The 13332-nt window shown below is 37.8% G+C and overlaps 1 protein-coding gene across 3 annotated transcripts; it reads right to left on the reverse strand.

Moving 5' to 3' along the window:
- Positions 1–673: 673 nt before the first annotated feature.
- On the reverse strand, positions 674–6075 carry LOC115438658 (serine-rich adhesin for platelets-like). Of its 3 annotated transcripts, XM_030162422.1 has the most exons (4): positions 5973–6075; positions 4082–5158; positions 3379–4036; positions 674–2036 (listed from the first exon to the last, which is right to left on the reverse strand). In XM_030162422.1, the coding sequence occupies exons 2-4, from the start codon at positions 5141–5143 to the stop codon at positions 775–777; spliced, it is 2982 nt and encodes a 993-aa protein (XP_030018282.1). In that variant the 5' UTR covers positions 5144–5158; positions 5973–6075; the 3' UTR covers positions 674–774. The 3 variants fall into 3 exon arrangements, with proteins under 3 accessions (XP_030018282.1, XP_030018281.1, XP_030018279.1); XM_030162421.1 differs by having other exon boundaries at positions 674–2018; positions 3379–5158; XM_030162419.1 differs by having other exon boundaries at positions 3379–5158.
- Positions 6076–13332: the final 7257 nt, after the last annotated feature.

Raw genomic sequence — 13332 nt, forward strand, 5'->3', positions numbered from 1 at the left:
CAATGACAACATTCATTCAGATTAGACCACGCACTGTGCATAACTGGACAGAGCCAACACGATGTCATTGGTTTCTGAAGTTTCCATTTTAGTCAAACAGGGGTGAGCTAATGCTAAATGGCAGCTTACTCACATGGTAAAATTGTAAACGTCAGTGGGGTATATAAACCACCACTATGGCAAGACTGTCAAGAAAATGTTTTATTCAATTAACAGAAGCTCCCTCATCTGTCCAAAGTCCAAAATATGACAGAAACCTTATGGTGTATGAGATGGATCTAAATTTAATGAGACTACAATAACTCTAGATTATTCTAGTCCCTAAAATATTTTTAGGGAGATGGTACATGTAAGTTTGTGGGAGCTGGGCCATTTTTTCTTTTCTTTTTTTTTTTCAGAATATGTAATGGATACTTCTGCAGTGTCTTTACTTTCAAGTTGAGGTACTTACCCTTTGGATTAGACACACCTGTGATTAACAGGAGCGTACACTATCTTGAGTTTTTTTCTGGTGTGTTGCTTGAAGCAAATGCATGCCTAACATAAGTTTAAGGAATCGAGTGATCAGTAACCAGTAGTATAGACACCTTTGTTTTAAATGCTTGGGTTTCACTGCTACATTTACTTAGTTAATTAGTTCTTGATTCAAAGTGGATTAGTTTAGCTCTTTTGAAAATGTTTTGTCTCTCATCCAAGAGACTTCTTCAGTTTTGAACCAAGAAGAACGACGAAGAACATTGACTTAGGCAAATGAGAACCTATACAGACATCTTCTCAGTCTGCAACTGGAGATGCCTTCCTGCAACATCCTAGGATACCTCCTTTTCTCTTCTTCCCCTTCTGTATCTTCCATGCTCTGGGGCTGAGGTCAGAGCAGATGGACTTCCGCAGAGTCCTTATGTGTTTCTCTTGCTCCCGTATTTTTGACTCGAGATGAGACTGGATTGCAGTGCCAAGGGACTCCAGGTCCACCGAGGCACCGTATATCTCCCACGTCATTCCCTGCTCGTCCCACACCACATTTTGTGGCTTCACCATTTCATCTACCTTCTTTTTGTCCTCTACCCCCTCTTTATTTGTCCCTTTGTCTTTCTCCTCCTCATCCTCCAAGACACTTTTAGCACCCATGTTCCTGTCTTTATTTGGTCCACGACTCAGTTTTGGCATGAGTGCAGGGCTCTTCTGGAAGCTGTATGTACGGAAACAGGAAGGGAGAGAGCTGGCCTTGTCACCCAGAACAGAGGGAAGCACTGATTGGCTGTGGAGCTCGATTTCAATTTTGCATATGTGCTGGAAGGGGGGGGGCTGACTAGCAGGGATGCAGCATAATGATGGGACCATGGGTGAGGTCAAACTACCTGACTGACAGCTAGGGGAACCAATCAGAGAGGAGGTCAGAGCTCCTTTACTCAGGTTTGGGCTGGTTGAGGCAGAACACTCAGTCATCTCTATCTCCACCTGGACCCCCACCTCTTTCTGTCTCACACTGGAATCTGTCATGGTTGCAGCCTCGTTGACTGTTATTCTCTTAACTGTGTTTGCTGGATGACTGCGAAGGGAAGGAGAAAGAAGAGCACTCCCCGGATTATTCCTCTGTTTAACTCTGTCCTGCTGCTTCTTGTTGTCATTTGCTGTCTCCACATTTGTTGTTTCAGATGAGTGAATGTTGCCACCTGCAGCGATGGCATTAGCATCTCCCAGGTTAGATGGTTTCCTTAGCTGAATGTCTGTGCTGTCAGTCATATCTACCCCCCTAACAGCCCCCTGGGATGGAACAGGTTCTCGTAGTGCTGGTATTTTACACTCTGTCACTTTAATGTTATCTTTCTCATTGTCAGCCACTGTTTTTCCTGGTGTTTTAGTGATTGAATCATAAGGTTTCAGATTTGTATTTTTGGGAACGTGGCTGGGTTTTGTTCCATTAGTGACAGATGTAATTGGCTTCATTGTGGATTCTCCCATTACTGTTGCTACAGTGATGGTTTTGGGGCTGGAGGTGGCCAGAGGAGTCAGCAGCCCTGTAATGGCACCAGAACCTGAAGTCAGGAATTTTATGTAAGAAAAACTTACAAAAGTTTTGAAAAGTTCATTACATTTTATTTTGTTTAGTCTTTCAAACTTAGGATTTGATCTCAATTTGTATTTGACATACAAGAATTCATTTTTATTTGGAGGAATTGACTACTTTATTTTTTATGAATTTTTTTTTGGTTTTCAGGAGCCCTGCAATGAACTGGCAACACATCCAGGGTATACTTCACCTTCGTCCATAGGTTGAAGGGAGAGGTTGCAGCACCCCCTTGACCCTCACAGGGACTAAGCGGATCAGAAAATTAATGGTTTTATGAATAATTTTTCATGCATTATGAAAGATATGGAATGAACATCCGACGTGGACGGAATGAAAGAATGCCATCAAATATGTTTAAAAAACACAGTGCTTCATTAATTATTACCTAGATTTTGCAATTTAAATAGTATAAAAGGAAAACAAAGTGGATTCCATGCAAATCAATCGTTCTCTTTTTACTGTAACTCTTTGGCCCAATCCCAATTCACCAATTTTCGATGAGTCATAGGAGAAGGGCTAAGGACGAGGGCTGTTTGGCTCTTGAAACTGAGATTTTTCAGGACTGTACTACAAATGGAGGGGTATGAGAAATCTCCCATAATTCTGTTCGAATCACCAGCAAGATGGAGGTAAACACTGCACAAAAGTGAGGCAGTGTGATGAAAGAAAGACACAAATGTATGTATTCTCTTTATAAACCACTTAATCATTTGATTGACCGTTTAATGCCATTTCAGTGTGTTGTGAAGAGCATTTCTGCATATTGTTGTTGATAGCCTCAAAAAGATGGGCAAAGCCCATGCAACAGAGACAGCTGCTGACAGCACGGTGAATTCTTTTGAAAACAAAGTTGTTGCATCTATTGTTGATGGCTGCTGATGACGGAACAGGTCTTGAAGGGTTGTCTCATTTTATAAGGGAATGTTTCAACCCTTACCCCTTGCAACTCCATTTCAAGGGGTAGTGTCAAGTGCAAGGGCCAAGGGGGAGGGTTAAGGGGGAGGGCCAAGGGGTGAATTGGCATAGGGCCTAGGTCTTTGTTTTCTCATAATAGCTTAATTAGTAAAGGGGCCAACTCTGTAGCAATACATCTGCCAAATTATACACCTGAGAAAACATTTATGTGGAGCCAGATTATATTTATAGTTTGAATGTGCTGAAATGTTATTAGCTGAATTTATTTAATTATCAATGACAGAATGACATTAAATCCATTTACATTTAGTATAAAAAGTTGGAAAGGCAAATTTTGAAAGTTTTCAAAAAACAACAAAAACAAAAAAAACAAACTCTGGAAAGATAATTACCTGGAGCAGAACCAGGAGTCCTTTGATGCTCCCATTTACCAACACCCCTAGTTGGTGATCCAGTTCTAGGAGAAGCTTCTGACAGTGACGTTGAACTAGATTGAACTGGTCCAGCATTGGAGGTATCTGAACTTGCATTTGAACCAGGGTTGGATTTAGTATTGGAGCCAGATGTCTTTAGGTTGCTGTTTTTGGACCCAGAGTCCAGCAGAGAATCCTTAGAACCTGTATTACATCTTGAACTGATTTTGAGACTGGAACTGCATTTCGGGGCTAAAGGGATCTGAGATTTAGGGTATAGGTCATTCTTTGACTCTAAGTGAGATTTAAAAACCACAACCATCTTATAATCAAAACTTGTTTTAGAAGCAGAATTTCCTTTGACCTCAGAGACTGTTTTAGAAGCAATAGTGTCTCTAGACCCTGTCCCAGATTTAGAACGACAACTGGGTTTCGGATTAGACCCAGATTTAGAGTCCAAATTGTCCTTTGATCCCCAACTGGTCTTGGAATCAGATCGACTTTTTGATTCAAGGCTGTCTTGTGACCCCATTTCAGCTTTAGTACTGGGACTTGTTTTGCCTTCCAAACTGGCTTCAGACAGAAGGCTGTCTTTGGACGTTGGTGTTTTCAAATTTGAACTACATTTGGAACTGGTTTTGGATTGAGAACCAGTACTTATTTTGTTACTATCAAGACTGTCCTTGGACCCCGATGCATTAGTGTTAGTGTTTCTAGCTGTGGTAGCTTTCTTCTGTGTGGATGGATTTGGACTTAAAGAACCTTGTTGAGTGGTCCTAGTATTTAAAAATGACATTTCACTCTGGCAGTGCAACTTTGAATCTTCCGATGATTTCAGCAGATCAGAAAGTGGAGTTCTTGACTCATGGCTGGTTTGTTCATTTGACTTTCTAGCTGTACTTTCTGGATCTGCTTTACTGATTTTGGGGTTAGCTGTTGTTGTGGCTCGATTTGCCAGTCTTGGAGTCTTCACATTTGCATCTCCTCTGTGGACTTTTGAACTTCCAGAGTGGTGAAGTATTTGTTGTGATGACTCATCTATAACCACATTTCCACTATTGTTTTTATTGTTCGTTTGCACTTTCAGGCTCTCTGAGGAACTCTCAGGGATTTCAGTTGCAGTTTTGCTTGTTGATTCTGTTTTTAGGACAATTCTGGGTATAACACTATGATTGATGGTGGACTCTGTTTTCTGTGTTTGTATTTTTATTTGCTCTGTGGTTTTGGAACTACTGTCAATAGTTGTTTGGTCCAACTGTTGTGGTTTTGGACCTGCCATCATGTTGTGAGATTGCATCTTGGGGCTGAGTGTTGAGGTATGTTTTGGGTTTGGGGACTTTAGCCTTTGCTCGCCTTTGGTGTTCACTGTCAGTGAGTGGGACAGTCCAGGAATTCTACTTCTTTGCTGAGGTGGATCCTCTTTCTCACCCGATGACAGCCCAGGAGTTGCACAAATATCTGTGAACTTGCTTGTTTCAGCTGCTCCTTTGACCCCAGATTTTCCACTTTTTTTATTCCCATCTTTTCTGCTTCCTCCATGTTGCTTTGTGGCTTCTAATAACGAGCGAGGGTTACTTGGTGACATCAAGTTAAGATTGAGGTTAAAATTAGGCTCTGTGCCCCAGTAGGCATTGCGTTCTGGGTTGCTCAGAGCAAAAGGTAAAGTCCCTGCCTCTCCTGTAATGGTGGAGTCTGATTGGAGAACATCCTTTTTGCGTTTAGAAACATTTGGAGAGGTTTCCATGATGACGATAAGTGTCTGGAATGCAGGAAAAACATGCAATTTTCAAGTATAGGATGTGGCAAAAGTCAAAATTCAACACCACATGGGACATAGAGTATGAGTTATACAACTCAACTATAATAGTTAAACTATGAGTATATTAAAAAAGTAGAATACCAATGAATATTGTTCGTAAGAATTTGACCACATGTTATACACACGTTATAATATAAAATCAAGGAAGAAAATTCCATTTTATACCTTTTTTGCCAAACAGATGAATCCTTTACTGATTCATTGTCTCTGATTTGCCTTTCCCAGCACCAAAGATCAAAGAGGAATAAAGACAACACAGAATATTGAAATTTAAAAGGCCAGAATTGGAACATTTTAATGTTAATGGTTAACTGTCAAGATAATTAATAAATTACTCAAAAACTACTCAATGAATAGTTTCAGCTATCGTCAGCTTTGGGGAAAAAAAACTGACAGTGCCTTATTTTCCTTCTGATATCAGGTCTAACACTACTGAACAGCATGAAGCTCGTTTGCTATCAGTTAATATACAAATCTGAAATGATCAAATGTTACAAAGAAACTAGCAATCTCTAAACTATTATATTTTAAAAGTAGCCTTCACAGCACTGTCCATTAACAATACCAATACTATGAAAACAACAGTCACTATAATGTAAAAATAATGTAAATAATAAAAGGAATATTACAAGTAATACTAAAGCTAGCAGGAATACCCTCAATAATTATGAGAACACTAATCTTTGTTATCGGTCTCTCTCTCTTATGTTATAGCAATGTTAAGGTTTAATTGTTATTCCTGTGATCTCCTTACCTGTTAAGAGTCAACAGGCACCAACATCAGAAGGAAAATATATGGTCTATGCCTTCAAACTGGCGGCTGATGAGGAGAGGACTGCTTTAGCTGCTCCCTTTCGCGTACCTCCTCTTGTGCACTAACGGAGGATGTGTTTATGAATAAATAAGAGGAAAGAGGGAACAAGGGGGGGAGAGGCTGAGAGCAATGCCATTACGTTTTGCTCTGTTTCCTATTCTTATCCTGATTGAATCAGTTTTAGTCTTCCTTCCATGTTTTCTTTTATTTTCATAATATTCTTGTATTTCTTAAGTAAATTTTTTTCAAAAACTCAAATAATTATTTTCCTCCAATCTAACTCGACATTGTTGTCGTTTTTCTGCCTCTTCTCTTTTAAAATCCTCCACACTCTAGCAATGCTTTCTGATGGCATCAGATTACTGAATAAAAGGAAAATTCACATAATCTTTATATACATTAATCCCATAGGATTACATTAAAGGATGTAGGTTATCGTGACTATTGTCTTTTGCTGTTCTAGACTATCGTTATTATATCACCCTTTAAATATCATAAAGGATCTCATTATTATATAGTATGTAGACAGTATGTATTGACAAACCCCTTGAGGTCAATCTCTGCTTTGTGATATTATTCTATAAAAATAAAACTGAACTGAATAAACCTGTAAAGTAGAATGTAACAGCAAACTAAACCAAGGAGAGCTGTCATGTTGTCAGACAAGAACACCAATGCTGGAAAGTGCTTCCAATATTTGCCTCTGAAATCTGAAACATCACTGTACAGTATTAGTTTAAACACATGATTTTATGACTTCTCTACTTTATTGTCCAGTTTAAAACATAAAAAAAAATGTTCATGTATAATCACTTAAAGCAGTGTATGACTTTCATGACAATTTTTCCTTCAAATGTCTAAAACCCCAGGGATAGCCTAATTATCACTAATCCATTTGTGTTTTTATGCATACGCACCTGGGACCCGTTTCTGCACTACCTTGTTAAATCGTTAAGCCCAGCACAACACAAAATGCATCCATTTCACGCATTTTGCACAATCCCATTTCTGGGCTTGCTCTTTGTTTGTTAACAACCAACGCAATGCAAAATGCATTATCCAATTCGCACGTTAGTTCGTTAACCCCAACGCAACACAAAATGGGCAATCCCGTTTCTGGGTTAGTTGGTCAAAAGTGTGCACTCGCCCAGTTCCGCAATTCAGGGCTGATTTTAACATGGACCTTGGAGGTCCACGTTACAGAATATAAATATATATATATATATATATATATATATATATATATATATATATATATATATATATATATATATATGTACACACTGTACAGTGTAACACTGTAACAAATTTTACTGTTAAATAACAGTAAAATACTGGCAGCTAGAGTTGCCAGCATGTTACTGTTATTCTACAGTAACTCTGCTGTAATCTACAACTACAGTTTCTTACTGTAAAAAGTTATATGGTACTGGGCTGTATTTAATGTACCTTTTACAGTAAAATACTGTTAGCCACAGCTACTGCATTTTACAGTAACTACCGTATTCCAAGACACAATATATTACTGTAAAACATATTTAATGTAATATTAACAGTATAATACAGTGAAAAGCTAGGATTTTAACATTTCACATTACATTTTAAAATACAAAATCATGAACATTGCTCGAAAAAGCTCAAACAAGAGATAACATTATAACATATCACCACGTAAATTGACACGCTATTTAGTTTAACAGTGTCCACTTCGCAGCTAGCTAGTATGCTTCAGCTTAAATTAGCTGCATGTTAGCTACATACGGCTAACACCCCGAAATATAAACAGTATTATCACATGTGTTATACTGTGCAAGTTGCATCCAGTTTATGGAGGCAGTTTAATGTTTAATGAAGCCAAAATGCCACAGTTACGTTGATAAAATCACAATTTCCTTGATAAATGAACAACTGGAGCAGGATGGAGTTCTGGCAGTGTTGGTAGAAGCATCAGGTGGTTCTGTTCCCTGCCTGTATGGGGTTAAGTCCAGGTGAAAATAGTCATCTTCAGTTATTTCCTCTTTGTAATTTACCCTTCTGCTTCAAAAAGGAACCACTAACCTTTGATGCAGCAAGTCTATAGTTAACAATCGTTGGATTGAATCTTTTCTAAATGAGCTGGTGGGATTTGATGCCAGATGACTTTGTTCAGAGCAGTTCTGGGCGGACAGCAGTGGAGGAACTGAAGAAAATACTGTAGAATACTGTCAAATTTTACAGTAGCCTACTGTTTTAAATTTGCACCTTAAAGACCTCATTATTTACAGCATTATACTGTATTTACAAATAACAGCATGATGCTGTACAAAATTTACTGTTTTTTTACAGTAATTTGTTACAGTCTATATATGTATATATATATATATATATATATATATATATATATATATATATATATATATATATATATATATATATATATATATGTGTGTGTACACACTATATTGCCAAAAGTATTGGCTCACCCATCCAAATAATCAGAATCAGCTGTTCCAATCACTTCCATGGCCACAGGTGTATGAAATCAAGCACCTAGGCATGCAGACTGCTTTTACAAACATTTGTGAAAGAATGGGTCGCTCTCAGGAGCTCAGTGAATTCCAGTGTGGAACTGTGATAGGATGCCACCTGTGCAACAAATCCAGTCGTGAAATTTCCTCGCTCCTAAATATTCCACAGTCAACTGTCAGCTGTGTTATAAGAAAGTGTAAGTGTTTGGGAACGACAGCAACTCAGCCACGAAGTGGTAGGCCATGTAAACTGACGGAGCGGGGTCAGTGGATGCTGAGGCGCATAGTGCGAAGAGGTCGCCAACAGAGTCAATCGCTACAGACCTCCAAACTTCATGTGGCCTTCAGATTAGCTCAAGAACAGTGCGCAGAGAGATTCATGGAATGGGTTTCCATGGCCGAACAGCTGCATCCAAGCCATACATCACCTAGTGCAATGCAAAGCGCTGGATGCAGTGGTGTAAAGCACGCCGCCACTGGACTCTAGAGCAGTGGAGGCGCGTTCTCTGGAGTGACGAATCACGCTTCTCCATCTGGCAATTTGATGGACGGGTCTGGGTTTGGCGGTTGCCAGGAGAACGATACTTGTCAGACTGCATTATGCCAAGTGTAAAGTTTGGTGGAGGGGAGATTATGGTGTGGGGTTGTTTTTCAGGAGCTGGGTTTGGCCCCTTAGTTCCAGTGAAAAGAACTGTGAATGCTTCAGCAGACCAAGACATTTTGGACAATTCCATGCTCCCAACTTTGTGGGAACAGTTTGGAGCTGGCCCCTTCCTCTTCCAACATGACTGTGCACCAGTGCACAAAGCAAGGTCCATAAAGACATGGATGACAGAGTCTGGTGTGGATGAATTGGACTGGCCTGCACAGACTCCTGACCTCAACCCCATAGAACACCTTTTGGATGAATTAGAGCGGAGACTGAGAGCCAGGCCTTCTCATCCAACATCAGTGTGTGACCTCACAAATGCGCTTCTGGAAGAATGGTCAAAAATTCCCATAAACACACTCCTAAACCTTGTGGACAGCCTTCCAAATACTTTTGGCAATATAGTCTATCTATCTATCTATCTATCTATCTATCTATCTATCTATCTATCTATCTATCTATCTAGATATATACAGGGTGGGGAAGCAAAATTTACAATGAATATTTAGTTGTTTTTTCTCAGCAGGCACTACGTCAATTGTTTTGAAACCAAATATATATAGATGTCATAATCATACCTAACACTATTATCCATACCTTTTCAGAAACTTTTGCCCATATGAGTAATCAGGAAAGCAAACGTCAAAGAGTGTGTGATTTGCTGAATGCACTCGTCACACCAAAGGAGATTTCAAAAATAGTTGGAGTGTCCATAAAGATTGTTTATAATGGAAAGAAGAGAATGACTATGAGCAAAACTATTACGAGAAAGTCTGGAAGATACTATTAAAGAAGGATGGGAGAAGTTGTCACCCGAATATTTGAGGAACACTTGCGCAAGTTTCAGGAAGCGTGTGAAGGCAGTTATTGAGAAAGAAGGAGGATACATAGAATAAAATCATTTTCTATTATGTAAATTTTCTTGTGGCAAATAAATTCTCATGACTTTCAATAAACTAAGTGGTCATACACTGTCTTTCAATCCCTGCCTCAAAATATTGTAAATTTTGCTTCCCCACCCTGTATATATACAGGGTGACCAATTAGTTTATTGAAAGTCATGAGAATTTATTTGCCACAAGAAAATTTACATAATAGAAAATGTTTTTATTCTATGCGTCCTCCTTCTTTCTCAATAACTGCCTTCACACGCTTCCTGAAACGTGTGCAAGTGTTCCTCAAATATTCGGGTGACAACTTCTCCCATTCTTCTTTAATAGTATCTTCCAGACTTTCTCATAATAGTTTTGCTCATAGTCATTCTCTTCTTTCCATTATAAACAGTCTTTATGGACACTTCAACTATTTTTGAAATTTCCTTTGGTGTGACGAGTGCATTCAGCAAATCACACACTCTTTAACGTTTGCTTTCCTGATTACTCATATGGGCAAAAGTTTCTGAAAAGGTATGGATAATAGTGTTAGGTATGATCATGACATCAATGTATGTTTGGTTTCAAAACAATTGACGTAGTCCCTGCTGAGAAAAAACAACTAAATGTTCATTGTAAATTTTGCTTCCCCACCCTGTGTGTGTGTGTGTGTATATATATATATATATATATATATATATATATACACACACACACACACACACACACACACACACATATATATATATATATATATATATATATATATATATATATATATATATATATATATATATATATATGGTACCAAATTGGGTACACGTTTGTACACCGAGTGACAGAAGTATAAACCAAAGGACAAGGGAGCAGTTATTGTACCATACCAGAACAACTACTGTCATTTGGTTTTGGGAGTCCCACATATACACATGCTCACAGTCAATCTCCTCAGTGGCCTGTAAAATCTGTTTTCTTTTTAAGATTTTCTCTATGTGCATTTGCAAATGTCTTTGCAAATAACATCTGTCGTCTTTCCCATTAGATCGTATGGTTTTATTCATGATGTAGTAAAACATCAGAACAACTTAGTCGTCCTCCAAGTTAGGTGTATTGTGTCGCACAAACAATGATGCCTGCTTGTCAGACGCTGTTTATGGTATCATCGTGTTTTTTGGGCCTTCACCTTCTTCTTCTTCTTACTGCCCCTTACTGGTCTGGAGGTGTAGTGCAGTTTCTTGTACCACTCCCCCATATGTCATCAGCATAATTTGAATAAATTATCTGGAACTTAAAGCACACAGATTACCAGGAATTCTTTTACCCAGGTAAATAAGTTCCTGGTAATAAACATTCCTGGTATTTTGGTGGAAACGGGCCTTATGCAAATTTCATCAAGCACTGTGTAAAAAAGTAATTTTATTGCCTTGTTAGTGGAATCCCTTTAACCTTCAATTATTTGAAAAGAATCTCTGTACAACTTGATATGCAACGAGGTGCATTGGCAAAAGGTAAAATCTGGAAACAGGAAAAGCATCCATTTACTGTCTTCTTCTGACTTCTCTTAACTTTTAAATGATATTTCAATGCTTTCCAACTTCAGAATAGTCAACTGAGTACTAAGTGTGTGTAGGATGCCCAAACTTTTGCAGATACCACAACTGGGTGTTCATTTTTTAGTTTGGCTTTTATTGTGCATTCAAGTTTTTGTTAAGTTTATAAAGTAAGTAACTATGCATTAATGGTACTGGTATTTTTCCCCCTAAATGCTACAGAGAATGTGTTTACATCTTTTCAATAAAAAAAGATCACCAAATTATGCAATTTTACAAGCAATCACCAAATTTTTGCATATATAGTAGGTATAAACCTTTTTCTTTGATCTGAATAATTGGAGATGGTCATTGTGTTATCCTGATAATTTATCATGTTCTGATTGATGACTCATCTTATTCACAACACAGGGCTGGTTGTCATGGATACCATAGCTGTCTGTCACTGCCACCTGAGGGCTTGGTGTGTGTTAATGTTTGTGTGGCTCAAATAGCAACTTAATACGCCAACTTGAAAACATTTCTTTACTAACATAAAAACATGAAATCATATGTTATGTCATACATTTAATTCATAAAATCAGCATAGTTTGATTTTGGTAAAAAATATAATCTGTTAGCAGGTTAACCATGCACTGGATTTAAAACTTGAACACAGGGTAAGAAATGTGTTTATCATGGAGAAAACCACAGCATGACTACAGCTGAAAACAGACTTGTTTGTTACAAGATGGTCATTATTAATACAGGCAATGCCAGAACTGTAGTCACTTCCCCTCCCTTTTTTTTTTTTTTTTTTTTTTTTTTAAGTTTTTCTCAGTTGTAAAGTAATGTTGAATACAGGTCAAAGTTTAATGGAGAGAAGGTGAGGAAAGGACTATGAGAATTATGTTGTACAAGTATAAGACACTGATTATTTACTAAGATCTACTCTATAACAAAATTAGAAAAGACACTGTTCGACTTACACCTTGACCGTCCTTTTCTGTTTTTTCTTTATATGACATGGTTTGATTTCATTTGAATTGACTTCCACCTTGGCTGTGTTTAATTGTAATTGTTTAATGGATATATGGTATATGGACTGCACTTACATAGCGTAGGTGGCTGCTGCCATACCATACCCTACAGGGAGCAATTTATGGTTCAGTGTCTTGCCCACTTCAACATGTGGGCAGTCAGAGCCAGGATTCGAACTGCACAGTAACTGTTTGCCCTCAAGAAATTGTTACTTGTGGTATGCAGTTTTGTCTATATATACCCTAGAAGAAATAAAAAGAAAATCTTACTATGAAGACTTGAAACCAGTATTTTCTGCTTAAAATAATAATTTTAGCATCCTATAATCCTTAAAATTTTCTTATTTTAAGAAAACTTGATACATGTAATTTTCTTACTGCATTGCATTGCTACATTTTAACTCAATAATTAGTTTAATTTTCATATTTTTGAGCAGGCCTTTTTACCAATGTATAAAGTTGTAAAAGTCCAACAAGCTTAACTTTATCAAGTATAAATGCTCTTTTCTGTTAACTCCCCAAGTGAGTCTGTGTGAATTCGGTCTTGGACATAATATATTTAGACAAAGATTAGTATTTGTAACATTTTAGCAGTTCAATACTTAATTTGTAAACTGAATCTTGTGATCTTAAAATTAATCATAAATTTAAGATTTCCAAATATTACAGTTTTTTCCTTAACTGATTCATAAGGGGGCATAAA

This window comes from Sphaeramia orbicularis, chromosome 18, assembly GCF_902148855.1.
Source record: "Sphaeramia orbicularis chromosome 18, fSphaOr1.1, whole genome shotgun sequence".
NCBI classification, from domain to species: Eukaryota; Metazoa; Chordata; class Actinopteri; order Kurtiformes; family Apogonidae; genus Sphaeramia; species Sphaeramia orbicularis.